Consider the following 23,010-nt stretch of genomic DNA (forward strand, 5'->3'; position numbering starts at 1 on the left):
CATATTATAAAACAAGACAAAACTGAGCACTGATGTTTGCTTTTTAGCCATAAAGGACAATTTGTGGGATACATACAAAAAAAAAAACTAATTTATTTAAAGCATTAAGTTTCTAATTATTAGCTAATTAATATTGTAAAACAAAAATGCCTTACGTAATAGCAATTCATTTAAAAAAGCTATTATAAAGTCTTTACTATAAAATCTAGCTTTTGACACCTAGGCTGGTTGAAACATTGTCTATGAGTCCCATGGTCTGTGAAGCAGAGGCGTTTTACCACGAAGGGCCAAATACCAAACTTGATTGAAGGCCCTGTATCAAAAGTAAATGTTACATTTTATCCAACTGCATGTTTACATTTCTAATCAAATTCATATGCTCCACATATATTTCAATGCAACAATCAAACAGATGCTAAAACAAAGAAAAGTTGAAGATGAAGAAGCACATGGCCTCTCGAGTACGTGCTGTACTGCCACCACCTGGCAGACTTGTCACTAACATTATGAAAGGAAGAGAAAAGAACAAACCAAAAGCCATTTGAACGAATGCTTTATTGATATAGAAACAACTGACAAAAATAAATGAAGAATGACACCACTGTTGTTAAAGAAAACAATCTGCGCTTTTAAATCTGAACAGCTAGGCTGAGAGCTCAAATTTAAAGCTATATGGTGTCTAACTAATCAACCTCCCCAAAATGACTACTCAAAACAATAAAAGTCCTTTCCCTCTGAATGTTCATGATCTTACGTCATCTTTTCACCGTTTGCAGAACTACAGGTGTATCCACATAATTCTATGGCATTTTACACATGGCTTAGTTGGCATCTCATCATCTGCATCAGTCCCTTGCATCTCAAACAATGAGGCATGTAATCATCGTGTTATATACTGAAACAAGGCCACCCACTGACACCCATGTCAGTGAAGGAAATACCAGGATAGAACAGATAAAATTGAAGCAAAATAAGAGATTACATTTACTAATAATGAAATATATTCCAATATCTTCCAGGTAAAAAGTGACTGTGCTACCGTACAGACTACACTAGTGTTCACGTCTGTTGGGAGAAATCAACAAATGCCTCTAACAAAAGAAATTCAACTTACTCTGCAGGACCTACTCGCCGTTTGACATTTTGGGTTAGTGCACATGAGGGTAACTTCATTTTTATTTCTTAAAACTGAACAGTGATGTTTGTGATGTGATAGTTTGTGTGTGATACATTCTGACAGCAAAAGGTGTATGGCATCTGGTACACACAGCATGGCACAAAGCAAAGGCAAGCGATTCCCGACGAACACAGCATAAATAAAACATTCCCATCAGTGAAAAGAAAAAAAAAACTGAACAAGAGCAAGACAGCAAAGGTTACAAAAAGATAAAGCAAAAAACAACTTAGTGTGACATGTTTCTCCAGCAACAGACCTACGCAGCAATAGAGAGTGCGAGTGTAAGGCCGACTGAGAGGGTCAGACATTCACCAGGTGTACAGCAAAGCATCGCTTCACATTGTACTGAGAGTAAAAAACAACTCTCTGAATGCTCAGCAGCATAGAAACCAGCAGCAAGTTTCTTTTCTTTATTGGTCTAAAATCCTCCCCCCTTGAGATTGAAATGTTTCTTCTTCGTGTATTTTGTACCCCTCGGCCGGCTGATGAATGCTGCTAGGCAGTACTGTTTAAATATAGTTATTTGTATTCCATTATAGTCATATATAGATAAAAGTTATGTAAAAACATTATGCAAAGCAGTGTAAAAGTTTCTAATACAAAATGATTAATCATTTTTCTTCTTTTGTACAACTTGTGATGATTTCATGTCACAGAATCTGTACTACGTGTGTGTTTTCAGTGAGATGAGCGAGCACATGCTAGCAGTAGGTGGAGGGGTATCAAAGGAGACAAAGGAAGGAGGAATGAAAGAATTCAGAGAGAACGAGAGAGAGAAAGAGAGAGAGAACGGGAGAACTGAAGTGTGGGTGTAGTCAGGATTCACAAAGAATGAGATGAGTGTTTAAATCAAGAGGGTGGGCTCAGAACGGAGCGTTGTCCTGCACCGGGTTTGACTCGTTCGGAGAGGGGGCACTTTCACCATTGGCTTTCCCTCCAACCACCTTATACTGAGACACACAAACAGAAAAACCATTAAGAGACATTCTTACACATGCTCTACATGCTGGTTTCATATGGTTTTGTAAAACTTTTATATCCTTTTTTTTTAACAAAAGTTTACATTTAATGTTAAAATTCAGCTTTGCCATCACAGGAATAAATTACACTTTAAAATATATTAAAATACAAAAAAGTCAATTTAAATTGTAAAAATTTTTTTTGATCAGCCTTGGTAAGTATATGAGACCTATTTCAAAAATCTTGATAGTGTATGTGATATAATTTCTTGTTTAATGTTTTCTGTTTGATGGACAAATGTCTTTGTTTATTTCTTTGTCAATATTTTAAATATATCAAATGCATCCTGTATTTGACCCAGTTTCAAAAGTGAAGCCTTACCTTGATGTTTCCAACTTTGTCCTCGAATGATTTGAAGGTTGGAGAGTTCCTGTTTAACAAAACACACATTAATCCCAGAGTTCATAGCAGAAGAAACATTACAATTAATTAGACATGAGCAAGTGGACTTAGTAAAGTAACTGGCTGATAAAAAGTTAAAAACCCCAAGCATTTAAAATAAATTCAATCCAGCAGTTTAAACAATTTAGTATTATTTGTTTTAATACAATAAAAAAAAAAAAAAAAAAAAAAAAAAAAACCTTAATTCACATAAATGACTAATAATCATTTGAAAATCTAATTTTTAATTGTCCAATGAATCAGAAACGGTTTGAGTTAAGGGGCAGTGGTTTACCCTAGTACTTTACCTCATAGTTGGCATACTTATTGAATGGCGAATGGAGTAGTTGCTATCGAAAGCATTAAAAGGAGAAAAAGTTGTGTGTGTTAGCAAGCAAGCAAGCAGGACAGCACACAAGGCAGAGAGATCAGCTGGAGTACACCACACACAGACTGCTAGTATGTCTGAGACATTTACCGCTCAAACTTCTGATCTTTAAAAATCACATTTGTTCACATATGATATAGCACTGTAATCATGCATGAGCAGGTACAAATCAAAATGAGCAGGGTTTTGGAGCTAAAATAACATTAAAATCAATATTACATTCAAATTACAATTAAAAACTTATTTTTTTTTTAATTAAATGGGCTTGGTATTACAAACAGAGCTCTATGTTAAGTGTAAATTCTTTGATGACATTGATCAGTCTTACCCAAAGGAGTTAGAGAACGGAAGAGCTCTGTAGACCAAGCAAGGGCAGCGTTTCAAAAGAAAGGGGGAATACAAAAGCATTCAGGTTGGGTGTTAAGCTTGACCAAAGCAAGCAGGAAGAACAAATGATGAGAATTACTGTTTTGATATAGAGGAATACAGGGAACAGCGAAGTGAACCAAAAAAAAATACCATTTTATGGGGGTGAATATGATGGATAGATGTTAATGACTAAAAGTGGCTAATAAATTTGAGTGATGTCATTATCTGTCTGTTGAATGAAGGATGAATATATGACAAATGCAAAAGAGCAGATCCATAACCAAAGAGAGAAGGGACCGAGGGAACGTATGCATGAAGGCTTTGTTCACACTGTATACAAATCCAATTCAGTTTCCAATCCAACCTTTTGTCTGCATTGTGATTTCATCAGATTTCAAATCACGCATGGATGTTGTTTGGATTGTATATTTCTTTCGTTTTTGGGATTCAGAATCAATGATTTTGAGTAGGATTTTTGCCGCCTGTCTAAACAAAGCCAAAGATAGAAGGCATGGGATGGAGATCCAATATAAGTGCATGAAATGCCACATATACACACACATATAAATGCAGTTGAAGATAAACCATGAACAGTTTTGACTGTTCAACAAAACTGAACTGCTAAGTTAGACAAAACACATAGACATTAACCAGGAACAATGTGTTAGTGTTAATTCATATTACCCAAGAAAAATTGTACATTAAATAACAACATATGCAAGTTAAAAGAAAGGATGCAAATCTAAGTGACTGCAGAGTCACATTGTAATGTTATGACTGGAAAAAAAAGAGAGAGTACTACAGATACAGAGGAAGCACAAGGGTGGGAATTTTGACTTGTACATTACCTCATGTCACCCAGTTTCCTGCTGATGGCCGTGCCAACGGTGGAGAGGGCGGCTGAGGTCTTCTGTCCAGCCTGAGACAGCGTTTCCTGAGTCTTTTTATACCTGTAAGAGGAAGAACGCACAGAGAAGAGGATGTAGGGAGAGAGAGAAAAATATTTTAAAAATCACATGGAACACTTTTAAAGGTTTACTCCACCCCAAAATGAAAATTTTGTCATTAATCACTTACCCCCATGTCGTTCCAAACCCATAAAAGCTTTGTTTGTATTCAGAACACAATGCATGCTATTTTGGATGAAAACCGGGAGGCCTGTGACTGTCCCATAGACTGCCAAGTAAATAACAGTGTCAAGGTCCATAAAAGTATGAAAGTCGTCTTCAGAATACTCCATCTGCCATCAGACATGCATTCTGGGTTATATGAAGCGACGGGAACGCTTTTTGTAAGCGAAGAAAGCAAAAATAACGACTTTATTCACTCCTCTGTGTTTCTCCATATCACCGTATGCTGCATATGCTCTACTGTATCATCCGTGCTGTATCATCATCGTTATTTTTGTTTTCTTCGCTTACAAAAAGTGTTCCCGTCACTTCATATAACCCAGATTGCACGTCTGATGGCAGATGGAGTATTCTGACGATGACTTTCATACCTTTTATAGACCTTGACACTGTTATTTACTTTGCAGTCTATGGGACAGTCACAAGCCTCCCGGTTTTCATCCAAAATATCTTAAATTGTGTTCCGAAGATGAACAAAGCTTTTATGTGGAAGTTTGGAAACGACATGGGGGTAAGTGATTAATGACAAAATTTTCATTTTGGGGTGGAGTATCCCTTTAATGTCCATAAACTTCTTCACTTCTCAGGAGTTACTCAACATGACCACAACCTTCAGATAACAAACACCAGTCAGACACCCTTAAAGTCATCAGAAATGTTGTTAGCTGTTTCACTGGATATCAAATGAAAAAGAAATGCTCTTAATATACACTACCATTCAAAAGTTTGGGGTGAGATTCTGTTTTAAAAGAAACTGATACATTTATTCAGAAAGGACACATTACATTAATCAAAAGTGATAAAAAAAATGTTACAAAAGATTTATATATCAAATAGATGCTGCTCTGTTGAACTTTCTATTCAAAGAATCCTAAAAAAAATAAGGAATCCTGAAAAAAAAAATGATCACAGTTTCCATAAACACATTAAGCAAAACTGTTTTCAACATTGATAATAATTTAAAATGTTTCTTAAGCAGCATATTAGAATGACATCTGAAGGATCCTGTGACATTGAAGACTGGAGTAAAGATGCTGCTTTGCCATCACATTAATAAATAACATTTTAAAATATATGAAAATATTAACGTTTTTAAAATTCCAGTTTTAAATTGTAATAATATTTCACAATATAACAGTATTTTGATCAAATAAATGCAGCCTTGGTAAGCATAATAGACAAAAAATCTTACAGATTCCAAACATAAATAATAATGCACATCTACATAGTAAGCTCATTTGCAATTGCAATTCACCATACTTATAACGCAACATAAGATTGCATTATCTAATAACCCGGCGAGAAAAAATCCACAAAGCATAACAAGCCACCCTAAAACAATCTTTTAGCCCTTCATGACCTAAAAATAGCAGAAAACATCCTTTAAAATACACAAAATGAATGTAAATAATGAAGTAACTCACACTTCAGAGCTGGAAATGTCATCCAGAGTGGCAGAAGCTGAAAGATATCTACAGTACAAACGAACAGGGTAATACATTCAAATCTCCACTCTCACAATCATGCAAACGTGCTATAAACACACACATAACGCATTTCATTTTTACATTTATGATTATACAATTATGCTGCCTCACAAACAGAACACAAGCGCTACTAAAATGCACAGCCAGAGAAAAACAACACCAGTTTATCTGACAAACTCCTGGTGTTTAACTTGAGAAACTTGTGTGCTTGAATAAGATGTGTGAGTATACTGGGGCTTTCAAGAACAAAAAATTCACAGTCAGCAAATCTTGAAAGCCAAAAAGACATTACAAACCACCTTAGTTATTGGGAAACAAGTAGCATGTAAGTGCAGAGGATATTGCAAAGTGGATCTTGATGTAATATTCATGATTATAGCAAGGGCACAAAGGAAGCATTAATTGGCCTGCACTGCTGCAGACGTGGCATTCGTTCATCTGAACCTGACAAGACTTTCCTTACACAAACATAAGCCCTCTCTGTAGACGTTTCTGTCTGAATGGGATTCCAACTGTGTGTAAAGAGGGAAGTGACAGATCTCTCACACACTCGTGATAACGAGTAGCCTGTCTGACAGGATAATAAACCCGCAAATACATCAGGACTGCCGCTAAAAGTCATGGGACCCGAGGGAAAACCACAGAGGACCTTAGCAACTTTAGTCTCATCACAGGACACGATTCCAGATTTACCTTCTGACGACAGCCCTGTTTATAAAGCTAAACCCATCAATATTACTGTAACAATTTGTTAACTTTTTAAAACCATGAAAAAATTGTCTCTTGCTTGACCTTTTTGAGATATGGTAAATCAAGCAAAATAGCAGCAGCTTAAACAGTTAGTATAGCTAAGAACCTGTTTGATATGCTGTTTTATTATAGTTAGAGTAACCTAGTGTGCCTTTGTTCAATATTTAGTAAAAGTACATACACTACCATTCAAAAGTTTGGGGTCAGTATGATTATTTTTTAAAAAGAAATTTTATTTAGCAAGGACATATTAAAGTGTTCAAAGTGAGCAATAACTTCTACTCATCAAATAATTCTGAAAATATTATGAACCGACATTAAAATATAGAAATATTAAGCAGCACAACTGTTTTTAATATTAATAATAATAAGAAATGTTTCTTCAGAATCAGATCAGCTTATTAGAATGATTTCTGAAGGCTGTGGAGTAACGATGCTGAAAATTCAGCTTTGAATCACAGCAATAAATGACATTTTAAAATATACGGAAATGTTCACAACATCTTTGATCAATTAAATGCAGACAGGTTGCTTAAGAAACAACTTTAAAATGCATTTTTCAAAAAATGTTAACCCCAAACTTTTGAACGGTAGTATAAAAGAGGTGGATTAATGTAGCGATTTCTATTTGCAGCGCTGCTATAGAAACAAATCATTTCAGAAGCGAAGAGTTGTATGTTCTTGAGTGTTTCAGAGATGGAGGGGTACTACTTGCATGGGTGGACAAAGAGACTGTTAAGTGGAGAAAACAGAAAGAGTCATATATGAGACATGATTCAGTGTTTCAGACGCCCACTTTAACTAAAAAGCAAAAATACCTCTGGCCTTCGTCACATGGCAATTAAGATCCAATTTTCTTCTATAAAAAGCCTTTGTCTTTCAATTTGTAAAGTTTCATTTAGTAAGGTGGAGAATAAATGGGGCTTATAAATATGTACATTGTACAGCAGGTTAGAGTCAATGCTACAGGAGACCAGATTTTAAAACCACATTTTAAAAACCATCAATCTCCGTTTGAGAGAGAGGTTTTAGTTATTTGTGCTAGGCTGTATTTGATATGGATTTGTTATGTGTCCTCCTGAAGCACGCTGGATTCAGGTGTTTGAATGCTCCACTCTCATTGACAGATCGAGAGTAGGTGAGAGGAGTTCATGCATTCACTGCAAATACGTGCCGATACGGTCAAACACTCACATATCACATCCTGCAACCTTCTCATTCCACTGGCCCAGCTTCTCTGACACCGCCACATAGCTAAAAAACACACATGATGACTATGTGCTGCCTAGAGCAGAGCAGAACGCCATAGTGTTACTGATAACTCTTTCTGACTGACTACATCCAATAACTCCAAGTACTGAAGCACTGACAGACTGAAATATTGGCTATTAATAATAATTCTGCTATATTTGGCCATTTTGAGTTGCCAGTGGCTAATTTTAATATATTTGAGTAGATACTGTGCAAAATAAGTACTCACATTTGTGTATACATTTTATGGACATCTTATTCACTGTATAGATACTTTTCACAGTTTTATACTTAATTTTTTTTTTTTCATATTTTAAAAAAAATTTAATGTACATTTATAACATTACACACTGTGTGTTGGCATTAAATCACTCACACACACACACAAAACTATTTCATCCTGTTGCAAGAGAGTTTATAATACAATGGCTGAGGTAGTGATAGTAAATTTGATATCTTTCTCTCTTCTGGCTGCCATAATCATATAAATAAACCATATTCCCATTTACCTATATTAAAACCCACATTTGTTGGACTCCCATTTACCTATATGTTTACCCATCTTTGAATTCCACTTCTGTAAAATCCAGAAATGTTAAAAGGGCCCATTATTGGCCACCCTCTAAAATACTGTTATTGGCAAATGCAAAAAACTAAAAAATAAATAAATAAAATAAAAACACCAATTTAAAGCTTGCAGGCAGATTTGATCTTTGGTTTAACATACATTTGGGCAAACATTTTTGTACTGGTTTGAGGCAACTCGGAAAACATGAGAGCATTATGCTAGTAAATGTAAAAACCAGGACTGGATCCTACAAAAAACAGGCACTTTATCCTAAACTACTGACAGGGAGATTTAACTAACAAAAAAATGAAAATACACATTTTGGTAGGTTAACCTTAGACTACCAAAATAGTAGATGAGTTCACATCAAGCCAGTCTTGGCCCATGCAACCTCAGGCTTTTAAGGGCCCAATGTACTGACCAGGACCATCTCAGTAAAGTCCTGTAAAATACTACACACACTCATAAAAGCTCCAAAGTTTTTCCACCTACAGGATCAAAAACATCAAACATCTGTTGTTTGTATAAAATCTTGAGAGTTACACTCAAACCAATGGCCATGAGCTCCAGCTTGGAACACAATAAATGGTGGTGATTCATGTCTGAGTTGACTACAATCCTCCCACAGAGCCCTTTGAAACCGGACTGCCCTTTTTCAACTGATAAAACAATTACACTGAAGGACTTTCAGCTGACGGCATAGATGCCCGTCTATAATATACACAGAAAACAGCAGTCATCTCCGCTGCCTAAACAGGCACTCAAGAGCTTTTTCTAATGCTATCATTTGGTAATGTACAATCCTGCAAAAAATGCAACTGGACACCTGCGACTCTTTATTTTTAGGTAGACTTCCAGCAGCATGAAGAGAGAGGAATGTGTGTGAGCTGGAGAAGAGCACATTGAAGCTGGATTAGTTAGAAAGGCCTCAGTTCTCCCATGAATTCCTCCGCTGATAGAACCAGCTACCAGCTTGCATCTGCCATCATGCAGAGTCGTTACCCATTTGTCACTTCAACAAACCCTTTTAGTTCGAAATTTTGAATTATGTCAAATCACTGTCATTCCTGCAGGGTCTGTGAAAGAGGTTTAGGGTTCGACTTTGCATATGGCAACCCAGAAGACATTACCTATTACTTCCTGGGTTTGAGTAAGCAGGACATGTAAAGGAAGGCATCCTTACGCGTTTGAGGTCTGGACGTCCTGCCAGCTTTTGGTGATGTTCTGTTTGAACTCAGTCAGGGGGCTCAGGCCCAGTTTACGCTTCAGCTCCGATGCATGGCGCTCTTTAGCCGACAGCACCTGTCTCAAGGTGTGGATCTCCTCCTCAACCTAATAGAAGGATGTCACACTTTATTTTAAAGAAGTAAACAATAACTGTATAACATGAATGTATGAGTTACTTCGATTTATAATGAATAACATGTTAAATTAGAAGCCCTAATCTGAAGACTTATTGGAGAAGATGAGCACATTATCAAACCCCTGGTCATGCAGCGGCTGTAGGTATTTACCTTGGTGAGCTCCAGTCTCAGTTCCTCAGCCTCCTCCTCTGTCAGACCCGGAGGGAGCGTCCCTGGACTCACAGCAGCAGCCCCCGTCTCTTCAGGCATGTCTGAGAGAGAGTCAGAGCCCAGGCCTTTATGTGGAGAGTTCAGATTGATGTCTGTAAGAATGACAATGATAGATGTTAAAGATGAAGTGCATAATTTCTGTGACATTAAACAGAATTGTAAAAAAAAAAAAAAAAAAAAAAAAAAAAATGTGATCACAAAAGTTTATTTTCTTGAAATCGCATGCAAATTAAGTGCATGCAAAAAGTGAAGAGTTTTTGCTTAAAACATTATATGAATAAACAATACAAATAAATGGATCTCTTGAAGTTATTTGAAAAAACAACAACAACATGTATCACGTATTAGCTTTGAGGGCATGCATTGACAAAATTCACTTATAGCAGATATATTAATTTTACATCTGAGTCTATGGAAAATGAAACCAAAATATTGATGACTCATCCTGTACTACAAAGATTTTTGACCAATCAAATACTCTCTGAAATGATAATGTCCCGCCCCTAATACCACCTGCAAGTAGCAATGATTTATCAATGTGACATAACATTTTATCTAACTCACATTCAGACATAAAAGCATAAACAGCAGAAAACAAGGCTGACTCCAGCTTCTTATCCTATTTATTGACGCTATCCGTTCCACCTTAAAAACGTGATGCTTCCACATATATTTTGCTGAAATATCAGCAAAACTGGACATTAAAGATGTAAAGGCACATACAATATGATTGCAGTATTATTTAATTACTGAACGTGTCATCAGCTCCACTTAGGGACCATGTGTTTTAATCTTATTCACGCTTTTTTAGGCACCCGTTACTAATGTGTCTGTTTTAGGAAAAGAATAATGAACTATTCTGAAATGTAAATAACACCAAGATATCAGTAAAAATGACTGTAAGAATATGAAGGCAAATAAAATATAATCACATCATTCTTTAATTATTGCATATGTCTTTCTTTGAGTAATGAATCAACTGAATTAAAAAAAAAAACATTCAAACAATTGTTACAAATCCCAAGGTAACTAGAGATTATGCCAGCTCCAGCTTGGATCCTCTTATGAAGACTTCACATGACCCAACACCTCCGAATAGATGACACCTACCCCTTAAAGGACCCCAGAACATCAATTCTGGATGATTATACAAAATAATCAAGCTGTCATTGCTTTAAAATGCACATTCATTTTGCTTAACTGCATATATGTTATTTGTAAATACTGTCATTTGTAAATTCTTCCAATTGCACTTTCTGGTATCGTCTCATAAAAGACAATTGTGGTGTTGTAACAGAAACATGCATTTTCCTTAAAGCTGCTTTGAAACAACATGTAATGTAAAAAGCAATATATAAATAAATGTGAACTAAACTGAACTGAATTGAAAGAGCCATTGCATTGTTGGTTACAGTACTGTACAGTGAAGTCATGGACACAGACTATACCGTTAGAAGAGCCATTGCAGTATCGGGCCGATTGGAGGCGCTACATCTCAGCTGCCTTTGAGGGTGCGTTAAAAGTTATAGTAGAGCTTTATTGCTATATATAACACACAGTGTATTGTTCTTATATTTAGTGTTTATATATATATATATTTTCAGTCATTCAATACACAAGTGTGTACAATTCAAAGGTTTGATCAAACAGTGCTTAATTTAGGTCTGTGAAGGAGATGTCACGTGGGTCTGACCTATATTAATGAGACGTGTCTTCTGCCCCTTACTGCCTATTTTAATATCATCACATAATATGTCACAGATACAGGAGTGGTGTTGTCTTTAGTAATAGTTTAATAATAATATCCCAAATCCACGTTGAAAATCAAACGTCAAACACCGAGAAAGGGAATAATAATTTCCCTGATATCAGCTATGATTTCGATGTAACGTTAAATCAAATGATTGTAACGGAAACACCTGCACTCAGCCTCGATGTGTTTTTGGTGTGCATTAGTAGTAACCTGATCGCCTGCCCTGCCCTGATCTCCCCCTCACCACCACACATCCAGAGACGAGGCTATAGCTACTCTACATTACGCCATGAACGTTATCGGTTGAATCAATCCAGTGTGTCTGCCTTGTTTTTGTTTACCTTGATTGGCGGAATCCATGTCGTCGGTTTAGATCTTCACAATGTTGTCTTGACAGTTACGTGATTCGGAGGGAAAAAGCTCTGCGGTGTGTAAATGCGTGTCTTCCCTCTTGTTACTATCAAAATACCCAAAGCGCTTGACAAGCCAGCAGAGGATGCCGAGCTATCAGCCAGCTCAGCTTGAAGAGCTGCTCGAATGCGCCTCCTTTCCGGCGCGCTGAGATGACGTCAACAAAACAGCTGAGAAAAACATCTTTGAAATGAAAGATGAATCTTGATGAAAGATTTCTAATAAATGAAGAACTGACTTGAACTGAGAACGAATGCTCTAAATTAAATCAGTATGACACTATGACTCGATAATTACTTTATAAGAACTGTTATTAAACTAAAGAATCCTTGACAAATCATTGCGAAACTAAAATACAAACTCTAAGCCACGGAAGCGCAGAACAATACAGGAGTAGAGAGGATCTACGACAATTGTTTGTTTGGATAAAAACACTTTGTGTAGGCTACACAATCTGCAACCCGAAAATGACCACCACAACCTCGAAGGATCAGTCACCTCACGCAAAACGGTTTCTTAAGGATAATATGACTAATATCTAGAGATTATGACGATATTTTGTATAGCTTGTGTTTTATGATTGTCTTTAGATCCTAAGCTCGTTAATAATCATTAATATCAACGTGACCACATGCTAACGTAGATTTAATAACGTGACCACTGACCCAATGTCAAACAATAATTTGGCTGATTTTTTCGTTTAAAAACTTAGTGCTTAAAACCTTTCACACGTATTTAGTATTTATTAATATTCCAGCGGGGCTGGTTGTGATTTTTTTCCCCGTGGTGACGCTTCAAGCTTGCCATATCTCAAAGTCAAAATATTCATGAACTTTTTTAATATATAATGAACGTCGATCGAGAGTAAAGTAAGCCTTATAGTTACGTGTAATTGACGTGAAAAAAATCCGTTATCATGTTAATAATAATAATTAACTTTATTTTATATAGCGCCTTTAAAAGTAGCAAGTTGTTTGAACAGTTAAAAGACCAGCTTCAGAAGAGCTAGAACATGTGTAGGGGTGTAGGGGGTTAAAAGCTCACACAAATATTGAGGGGCCAAATTATTCAAGGCCTTATAAGTGAGTATGAGTATTTTAAAATCAATATGAAAACTAACAGGAAGCCAGTGTGGTTTTTCCGGGATAGGTGTGATGTGCTCCCTTGCACTGGTCCTAATCAGAATTCTAGCAGCTGAATTTTGTACCAACTGTAATTTACTTAATGTAACTTTAGAAAATCCTGCCAGCAAAGCATTACAATAATCAATAGGTGAAAAAACAAAAGTGTTGATTATATTTTCAGCTACAGAGAAAGTCAACATGGGACGTAATTTGGCAATGTTTCTGAAAAAAAAAAAACATTCACTGACTTATTAATGAACACGTGGATCAAATGTTAAACTGGCGTCAAAAATCACCCCCAGATTTTTTAGTTTAGTTTGGAATTGTAATGCAGAGCCATCCACACTTATTTTCTGTTTGAAGGTTGTTTTCTCTGTTATTGTTATTGATATTCATATGGCATTATAAAACTGATAAAATTTATTTATGCATCACAATTTTACATTTATCATCAGCTGTTTAACATTTGTATCGTTATACAAATTGTTATAATTTAATTAATTATTCTAATTATAATTAAAAATTGTAGTAATTATAAGTATTATAATAAATTTGTTTATTATTATTATTATTGTTATTATTATAAAAAAATGTATATTTAAGAAATTTAATCATCTGTAATGGATAAATAATTAAGTATTTTGTTGTAAATATAACCTCTACTCGATTCTGTTTGGTATCCACCTGCTAAATATGTTTCGGATCTGCACAGGTGGTACCATAATAGCAGGCAATGCACTCTCCTCAACTTATAATCAGAGGGAGAAGTTGTTCACTACCAAAAACCATTTTTGAGGCAGTCAGATAGATAAATTAAAGGGGGGTATTTCAACCAAAAATGTTAATTTTGTCATCATTTACTGACCCCCATGTTATTCCTAACCATTATGATGTTCTTTCTTCCATGAAAAAAAATATTTTTTTTTTCCAATGTAATGACAAGTTAAAACTAGTTAAGATCTACTTTGAAAAAAGAAAGTCATACAAGGTTTGGAACGACATATGTGTCATGGATTCACCAGGATATCCTGTCACACACACACACACAGAGATGATGATGATGATGATGACCAGACTTCTGATGACCATCAACTGCCACTCATCAGCTCATCAATTGGCCCTGCATTAAAGAATTAATGTTGAGTATAAGTTATACTCTATTCATAGACGGATTCTTTTATTTTTTAAGTTGTTATTAACTCGAATTGTATTTGACTGTTCTGATTTACAGCAGTGAATAAATGGCATTAAAATATAATAAGATATCTAAAGCTTATAGTGAACTTTAAATGATTTGGATATCTACAGTTCTACATAAATAAGATCAGCCCCTCTGTATTATTTGGGCCCCCAAGTTGAAAAAATCCCAGAATTGCCCCTGCTATAAAGTCCTCATGAAATCAAAATGGACAATTCTTATTTTTATGAAACATTGCAGTTTATTATAAATTGTTTATCCTTGGACAATATTATTTTTATAGAATATTGCTGTTGTAAATGATTTATCAATGCACAAATTTTTATATTCAACATCTCTTCTTTTGATTCTGAATCCAAACAACAATCGATTAAATCCCGATGGACAAAATCCCATCCTACAATTGTTACTCATTTGAGAAGTGATTCCATTGGGATATACACAATAGGAAAGAAAAGATGTCATGTCAACTTTAAATTAGATGTTTATCATACAGAGCCCTGAGCATGACATGTGGAAGAAAAAATAAATATTGTGCCACAAATTAAAAATTTGTTCCCACAACTTGGCTGTGGCCACATTTTATTCATTTGTTCATTTAATCATAATTTGTTCATAAAAGAAAAAAGAAAGGAAAGGAAAGGAAAAGAAAAACGGTTTTAATTCAAACCAACATTACACACATACAAACAAACTCATTAGTTATAAAACTATTCATCCATTCATCTCATTACAACCAAATCTGAAGTCAATTCAGATTGGTAAACGTGTGTTTAAAATGATATAGCCTTTGAGCACTCGTCTAACACATGGAGAGAACTGTCACTGATTATTACAGCAAAAATAGGCAATGTTATTGGGCAAACCAAAAACAAAACCAAAAATAAGTGTACACTATGTTTTAATTTTTTTGCACAAACACAAAGAAGATTTTGTTGAGAAGCAAAGGGAAGAGATCAATAGCAAGTTGTCATTCTTTCTTTTAGCTTCAGTTTTTTTATTGGAGCATTGAGTCAGGAGAATCAGAGACAAATCATCTCACTGGTGACCACCTTCTAGTGTGAAGCTTGCAGGTGTGCCATTCAGCAGAAAACTTATAGACATGATACTAATCCAATATATCTTAAAACCTTTCTCCATTAAAAAAACTAAACAAAACAAAAAACAACATTATTTATTCAAAATAACACTTGAGCATTATTGGTGCCTGGAGACTATGTTTCTTCACCTCTGCTATATACAAATAAGGCACTGAATGTTTCCCTATATGCTCTGTAGGATGACCAGAAAGCCCAGGAAATAAAGCACTAGAGTGACAATCTAAAGGAAAGACAGGAAAGAAGCAATTGCTGGTATATTTCAATAGCCTCAAAAACCACAGACAATTTTATTTAATAAGTCTCAAGTTAGGTGTTGATACTGAAGTGTCCTGAAGTGAAAACTTTGACTGAGACTGTGGATGCTCACATTAGTAGACGAACGTACCTGTGAAGTGCTTAAACCATTCTTTTCACACACAGCCGCTTTTCTGATGTCTCTACAACTGTCTGCTTGTCCGCAAGTGTCCTCTGTTGTCTCCGGCATGGGATTCGTCATCTCAGAAGCTTCTGATTTTAGACACTGATCTAGTTCAGGGTCAGGTTCTGGGGTCTCCACCGGTTCACAGTCAGACTCAGGTTCTGACTCTGGTTCATCAAATGTTTCCTCCACTTCTTCTTCAACTGTAAAGTTGGCAGCATTGATCAGAAGAGTTGTGAAAATAAATGATAAGTTAATCTACTGGGTCTCTGATGCTCACTCTCCATGAAGTCCAGCTGATACAGAACTCTCTCCTCCGCATCAAAATCCACCCTGTAGTGATCCATCTTCTCATAGTCAGGATCCAGGGACTCCTGCGTGAAGCAGTTAGATGCTTTACCAACCCTTCGGAGAAAGGAAAGATACTGTTTTTGTAACTGATTTAAGCGAGCATTATTTTGATTATGGCTGAGATCAACAGTTTTGCTAAATTTGCTAAAAGACTTACTTCTCAATAAGATCTTGTGAGGTCTATAAAAGAGAGGTAAAAATATATATCAAACATTGCATGCCTTTGACATTCAAAATGTAAGATTACTGAGGAGCCCCAAACAAAAGTTATAGTACCTCCACAAAAGAAGCCATCTCTGGGTCCTCTATGGCATTCTGGGCTGCCTGGATCAGCTTTGAGTTTGTGTCTACATGCTCACTGTATGTTTGCTGTAAAGATTGGGTCCAGCCGGTCTTTTCTTCCTGCTCAGAAGTGATTTGTTGGCTCATTATCTTACGACGTTCTTCCAGAATGGCAGACAAGCGATCAAACTTCTCAGACAATATCTGTTTCTGGATCCTGCTGTTTTCCTGTCAAAGTGACATTGTATGCATTAATAGATCATTTGTTTGAAGACAATGGTTTTTTTAATTTATTTTTTTATTTTTTTATTGCATGACTTAGTAAAAGTAATTTCTTCAGAAAGATTCACACAAACCTCTATGTTCCTGCAGAGTGCCTCTAGTTCATTAACAAATGATTGAACACAGTCATTTGTGGAAACCAAAGCAGCAAGTCTGTCGCTGAGTTCAGCCTATAAAAGGTGAAATTAATTATTTGGTGTAAAATGTGAAGATGTAACATGACAACACAGATATTTTGAAGATCATACCTTCTGCTGCTGGTAAACATCAGGCAGGGGAACTACTTGGCAGTTTTTGTGGGCCCCAAACACCTTACAGAGAGAGCAGGAGGTCACCTGACACGTGATGCAATAAATATTAAGCTTCTCATCTTCATGCTCCGTACAGCTGAATTGTGCAGGAGGCTTTGGTGGAGGCCTAGAGCTGGAGATACATTGAACATAAAATAAGATCAATTAAATTGTTCAATCCTCCAAAAAATGCACCAGATTACCAACAACCATAGGTATCACCAGACCTGGGTGAAAAGTTCAATTTATGGCCACAAACAAGTGACAACTGATATTTACATGCATTTTATGCAAGCATTCTTCTATAATGCTATTAAGATCTGACATAATTAACTGACATTACAAGCTCTCAGAGTTTCATCAAACTTTTTGGTCTTATAAATATCAGCAACTGCAACAGATTAAATTATCTTTTTTTTTGTTTGTTTGTTTTGCTCAGTTTGGGTGCCCAAGAATGGGCTCCATATTCTAATATATCATACCGAACCATAAAAGCCTTATGTATGGACTGCACTTACAAAAAAACTTAAATATTTACTATATCATCTTTGTTGACAGAAGTTATTCGACACACCCCTGATCTTACCTTTCTGACTCCTGTCTGTAAACATCAATAATGCTCTCCACGAGTAAATTGCGCTGCAGTCCATAAACTCCATGACGGTCCAAGACAACTTCACGCCGACAGGAAGGGCAGCGAAAACGTCCTCCGATTCCAACCTGGAAGAGAGATGGCTGCACATCTTACTCAGCATGCTGTTCTTCAGCTGTCAGCAGCATTTGTGATATCGTATATCGACTGACAATTGAAACCACTTTTCATAATTAACTACATATGTCTTTTTAAGGAAGAAAATAAGCAAAGAAACGGCTAGCACAGTTAACTAGACTGAATAACATCATCACCACTTGGTTAGACTAATTGGACTTTCATGTACCTCTCTACATTGTTTGCCATTCTAGGGTAAGATGATCTTACACAGCAGTCTGATTCTGTGCATGTGTGTGTCTATGTTTTGCTCTGTGTGTACTGTCTTAATCAATAGTGACGGGCATGAAATATAGTTTGAGACTGATCTCAACAAGTATCCTAAAATAGCCACTCTACTCTTTAATAGCTCTCAGCTGCTGAGGCTTATGGGTCCAGTGTGAATCCGAGCAGCATCACTTACTCAATTATTATATGATGTTGTAAGGCATGATGGGAATGATTTATTTACTGAATTACTTGCTTTTAATTTACCAGAGATGGAACTGGATGTTCCTCGGGAATCAAGAAGGTGTTCTTGGTTTCAGTTTCAGAGTGACAATTATTATTTTATTGAAAAAAAGGTTTGATTTATATGCTTTACCAGTTTATGGACCAGAGTTGAAGGCTGCATTATCTTTTGAATTTCTTCTAATTGTAATTCAGCAAATGTTGAAACAACTTCTTGAAGTGCATTTTTATATTCATAGACATTAATGACAAATAGGCCAACTTACACATCAGCATAATGTGAAGGATGCTATGTAGAGCTATCTGATAAATGTAATGTGATAGCATCTGGAAACAGTAAGATAAGCATGCAGATAAGAAGGTGCAGTAGAGATGGCATCGTTTTTCTCCCATTGGCCACATGACAGCTGCTTGGCTTTTAACCTTTGCCTATGAGGAGGTGTGAAGGAAAACTGATGAGGTATCAATCCCCAACTGTTAGGTTTCCACATATCAGCATGACAGGGCACTAAAAAATGGTCTGTGTTAGTGGTTACTCTGGTGCTGCAGTCATGACTTTAGAAAAGGCCCGCTCAATCCAAAAAAACAAAAAACAAAAAAACTATAATAATAACTACAACTGTACAACTACAACTACAAATGAAGTTGTAAAAATCATTCTAATTGTATGAGAATATAAAAATTTGTACCACAACAACAACGATAAAGACAGAGAAACTATATCATTGGAATCAGAATGATTTTTTTTCCAGCTGTTCAATGATAAATACATTTACAGCCAACGAGAATCCATCCTGCTTAATGTTTAAAGTGGCAGAAGACAGAATGTTATAATCCATTCGTGTGGACACTAATATAGTTAACGTTATTGGTGTGAATGGGCCTTTACATGTTGTTGACCATCCAACTTAGCAAAAAATAGTTATCACTTAAAACATAGAACATAGACATAGCATATAGAAAACATTTTGATTTATGAAGGAAATTGGCAGCTCATGTACAGATGAACTGTACGTATATCAAGTGCACAGGTGCTATTTTGAGAAATTATCATCTTACCAAAGGCTTGTAAAAATACTTGGAAACATGTTTCAGATGGTTAATACAAAATGTTTTTACATCCACACATAAACATCACCCTCTGTGACTTGGTACACACCTGGTAAAGTTCATTGGCACACTTGCGGCAGAGGTTGTGCAGACAGGGCAGAATGACCACAGGTTTGGTGAAGACCTCCACACAGATGGGACAGATGAGTTGTTTCTCCAGCGTCCCCAATGAAGGGTCTCTGTGGGAAGAGCGTATATCCAGTGGAAGAGACATGGCTCTGTGTCCTCGCTGACCCCACACTCACTGGAAACTAAGTTATGAGAGCGAAAACACAGCTAGGGAGATGAGACACCACCGTCTTCATGTCTCTGTGTTGTGTGGTTGCCTAATCGCTCAAAGCAGCAGCCAGTCACTCTGCCCCTGTGTTGGTTTGCAGCTGGATATATGTGTGTGTTCGTGTGAGAGAGGGGGAAGGTGTCTGGTTTCTTGCTGGCTCACTGGGACACCCCCTACCCTTGATCAGTTGTGCCTATATCAGACAGCCAGAGGAATGCTGGGAAACAGAGATGATGCCTCATCTCCTGTTACTCCAAATCATTCATGTCTTCAGTCTCAAAACAGCCAACAAGTCAATAATGCCAGAACAGCTACAGCATTACAGGAAAGTAAGATGTTTATGAAGTGTACTCGAAACCTTTAGCACAAAAACATCCACAAGTGTGTACGAGTGCATTGGAGGTGGAAAAAGACTGAAGAGTCGTTTTCATATTTCACACAATTACTGTTTTTTCAGTATTTTGTACCAAATAATTGGAAAAAAGTACTGTACTTCTTCTTTAGAAACTACATAAAAGAATAGTTGGGAACAATAAAAAAATCAGTCATTATTTACTCACCCTCACGTTGTATGACTTTATTCTGTAGAACTCTAATCTTGGTGAATGTTTCAACTGTTTTTACCCATACAATGAAAGTCAATGGGGTCCAAAACAACATTAGAAGACATACTTTTTATAATATCCCTGTAAACGTTTGAAAAGCAACATTACCATTGTATTTTGCAGATAATCATTTCCTTTGCACAAATACACACATAAACACAGATACTATTTTTTTTTTAAGTTTCCTTCACATTTATTTTATAGCTGTAAATAATTCAGACCAATTATCCATGTTACTTCTCTGACACATTCATGCTACAACAATTTCAGCTGATTTATCCAGAACACACAAAATAATTCAGCCATTCTGTACAATAGTCATATTCGCTTACACATATTGAACTATGTAATTCATTAAAAACATAGGGAAATAAAAAATAAAATATTGTTTCCCATCACCATGTTTATACTACTCCCTTCATGTTTAACGTGATTCTGTTTAGGTGTTGCATTCACACACAATGCTGCATTCATTCTCTTATTCTTAGATCGGAAGCAATAGGAAGTCAGATCAGTGTTTTTTTTTTTTTATGATCATGAATGAATGAATACAACAAATAAATGGAAAGGAAAACTGGGATAACCAACCAAAAACAGATCAGTAACTGTGTTACAGTGGAGCTTGTGTTGAGAAATAATATTTAGCAAATAAAAAGCGTTACACATCGTGAACAGGTCAGTCTTAGAAACATGATCACTAATAATCTGCCTAATGATTTAGACAAATAAAATAAAACTTACAGACCTATGAAATATTCACAATGTGATCCTAAACAAATAAAACACACACACTTGGGGTAAGTTACACAAGTTTTCCATACATCCTGGTTCGAGTGCATGTAAATGAATGTATGCACAAACAGGGACAGCTATACAGCTAATCCATTTTAAAGCAATGACATATTTAAACACAGAACATACAGTAGAAGATAATACAGTGATTTAATTAAGCTCTCAGTTTCAAACAGCAAACACACACAGAAATCAAGGTTTCCTACACTTAAGTCTGTCTAAGCGTACTCCTATCAAAAAAATAAAAAATAAAATAAAATAAATAAAAAATCTGCATGTATTCTGAGAGATTAAAGAAAAGATCTAAAAAGATAATTAATCAATAAGGATTTGTAGAACATTTTTTTTATTTTTTTTAGATTTTAGCTCATGAAGAGCAATATCCAGTCACTAATATATTTTAGGGCTGAGCAAAGCTAGAAAATGGATAGGAAATGGATATTTTCATAAATTTTTTACTTTTCATTTCCGTGAATGCTCCAGGCTGGAAAGCCACAATTTTTAACTTCTGTGATATTGCCATATATTGTTATCTGGGAACCCTAAATTATGTATATGAGATGATCAAATCCAGTGAGCATGAACCATTTTAGTCTGAAGGATCATTCATATTTTCTGGAGTAATAACAGTAATAATACTGTTAATGTGTATTTACTAATATTATGTTGACCTGATTGCATTAAACCATGGCACTAGGGAACGAGATCAAATTATGGGTACAATTACAGCCAAAACAAAATACCATGTCCACATCTAGAACCATACATTCAAAAATGTGTCACACTTAAAAGGATGCATCAATTAACAATTTTAGGTCAGTGTGAAATTATAAAATCAATTAATGAAAATCACTGATGTTACTGAATTATATGGGAAATATGTCCTACCCACAATCCTCTTGTGCTTGTATTGAACTCAGCTGTCTGGGGATGGGCTTATGCTTTCTGAAACCACAATCCCGAGGAATGCAAACATTCTTTACCTTAGCAAATCCTTGAGAATACAGAAGGAAATACAAAACACCTGTTCAAGATTTAATAACCTGGCACAAAGGTATGTGTTTGTATTTATCTGATAGCCCCAAACTCCTGTTCCAGTAATCAATCACACCCACACACCACTACCACAGTAAGACATGTGGCTGAAATTGAGCACAGCTAAGCACTGCATGATTATATTTGGCAGTACATGCCCACCGGATGCCATTAACACGAGAGACAGCTCACATAAACATACACAACATGACACAGCAATGCGTCCTCAGTGACTACTCTACACTGCCTTACTGTTTAGAAAAATATAAATGTAACAACTGAAAACCATTTCGTGATGATGTAATGAAACACTTTGAACCTTAAGGATTATAACTTACATACAGTGTGATGTAAGGATTATAACTTACTGTATAAAGTGTGATTTCTGCTTAATAAAAATGGCACAGGTCTGTATGTAAAAAAAAATGTGGAAACATGAAAACAACCTAGGACAATGTTTATGATGCGATTGTGAGGTTTGTGCTAGTGAGAGCCAATCATATGCATGGAAAGTTAAATAACTTTGAGTTAGAAAAGTTTGTGGTCAGTAAGTCTTATGCTCACCAAGGCTGCATTTATTTGAACATAACCTCAGTAAAAACAATAACTGTGTGAAATACTGTTAATTAAAACACAATTCAAATAACTGTTTTCTATTTGAATGCATT

At 35.9% G+C, this 23,010-nt stretch overlaps 2 protein-coding genes across 14 annotated transcripts; both read right to left on the reverse strand.

Moving 5' to 3' along the window:
- Window positions 1-536: 536 nt before the first annotated feature.
- On the reverse strand, window positions 537-12,416 carry tpd52l2b (tpd52 like 2b). Of its 11 annotated transcripts, none has more exons than XM_042712924.1 (10): window positions 12,190-12,416; window positions 10,036-10,187; window positions 9,705-9,853; window positions 7,897-7,956; window positions 5,890-5,937; window positions 4,184-4,285; window positions 3,295-3,321; window positions 2,887-2,931; window positions 2,519-2,567; window positions 537-2,127 (listed from the first exon to the last, which is right to left on the reverse strand). In XM_042712924.1, the coding sequence occupies exons 1-10, from the start codon at window positions 12,206-12,208 to the stop codon at window positions 2,041-2,043; spliced, it is 738 nt and encodes a 245-aa protein (XP_042568858.1). In that variant the 5' UTR covers window positions 12,209-12,416; the 3' UTR covers window positions 537-2,040. The 11 variants fall into 11 exon arrangements, with proteins under 11 accessions (XP_042568858.1, XP_042568859.1, XP_042568860.1 ...); XM_042712925.1 differs by having other exon boundaries at window positions 2,887-2,928; window positions 12,190-12,415; XM_042712926.1 differs by lacking the exon at window positions 3,295-3,321 and having other exon boundaries at window positions 2,887-2,928; window positions 12,190-12,415.
- A 2,808-nt stretch (window positions 12,417-15,224) lies between these two features.
- LOC109049238 (tripartite motif-containing protein 54-like) lies at window positions 15,225-23,000 on the reverse strand. 3 transcript variants are annotated; one of them, XM_042712937.1, is made up of 9 exons: window positions 19,683-23,000; window positions 17,891-18,039; window positions 17,263-17,437; window positions 17,089-17,184; window positions 16,727-16,960; window positions 16,608-16,630; window positions 16,380-16,504; window positions 16,067-16,302; window positions 15,225-15,901 (listed from the first exon to the last, which is right to left on the reverse strand). In XM_042712937.1, the coding sequence occupies exons 1-9, from the start codon at window positions 19,845-19,847 to the stop codon at window positions 15,845-15,847; spliced, it is 1,260 nt and encodes a 419-aa protein (XP_042568871.1). In that variant the 5' UTR covers window positions 19,848-23,000; the 3' UTR covers window positions 15,225-15,844. The 3 variants fall into 3 exon arrangements, with proteins under 3 accessions (XP_042568871.1, XP_042568870.1, XP_042568872.1); XM_042712936.1 differs by having other exon boundaries at window positions 15,225-16,302; XM_042712938.1 differs by lacking the exon at window positions 15,225-15,901 and having other exon boundaries at window positions 16,073-16,302; window positions 16,380-16,473.
- Window positions 23,001-23,010: the final 10 nt, after the last annotated feature.

The sequence above is a fragment of the Cyprinus carpio genome, chromosome A23, assembly GCF_018340385.1.
Source record: "Cyprinus carpio isolate SPL01 chromosome A23, ASM1834038v1, whole genome shotgun sequence".
NCBI lineage: Eukaryota > Metazoa > Chordata > Actinopteri > Cypriniformes > Cyprinidae > Cyprinus > Cyprinus carpio.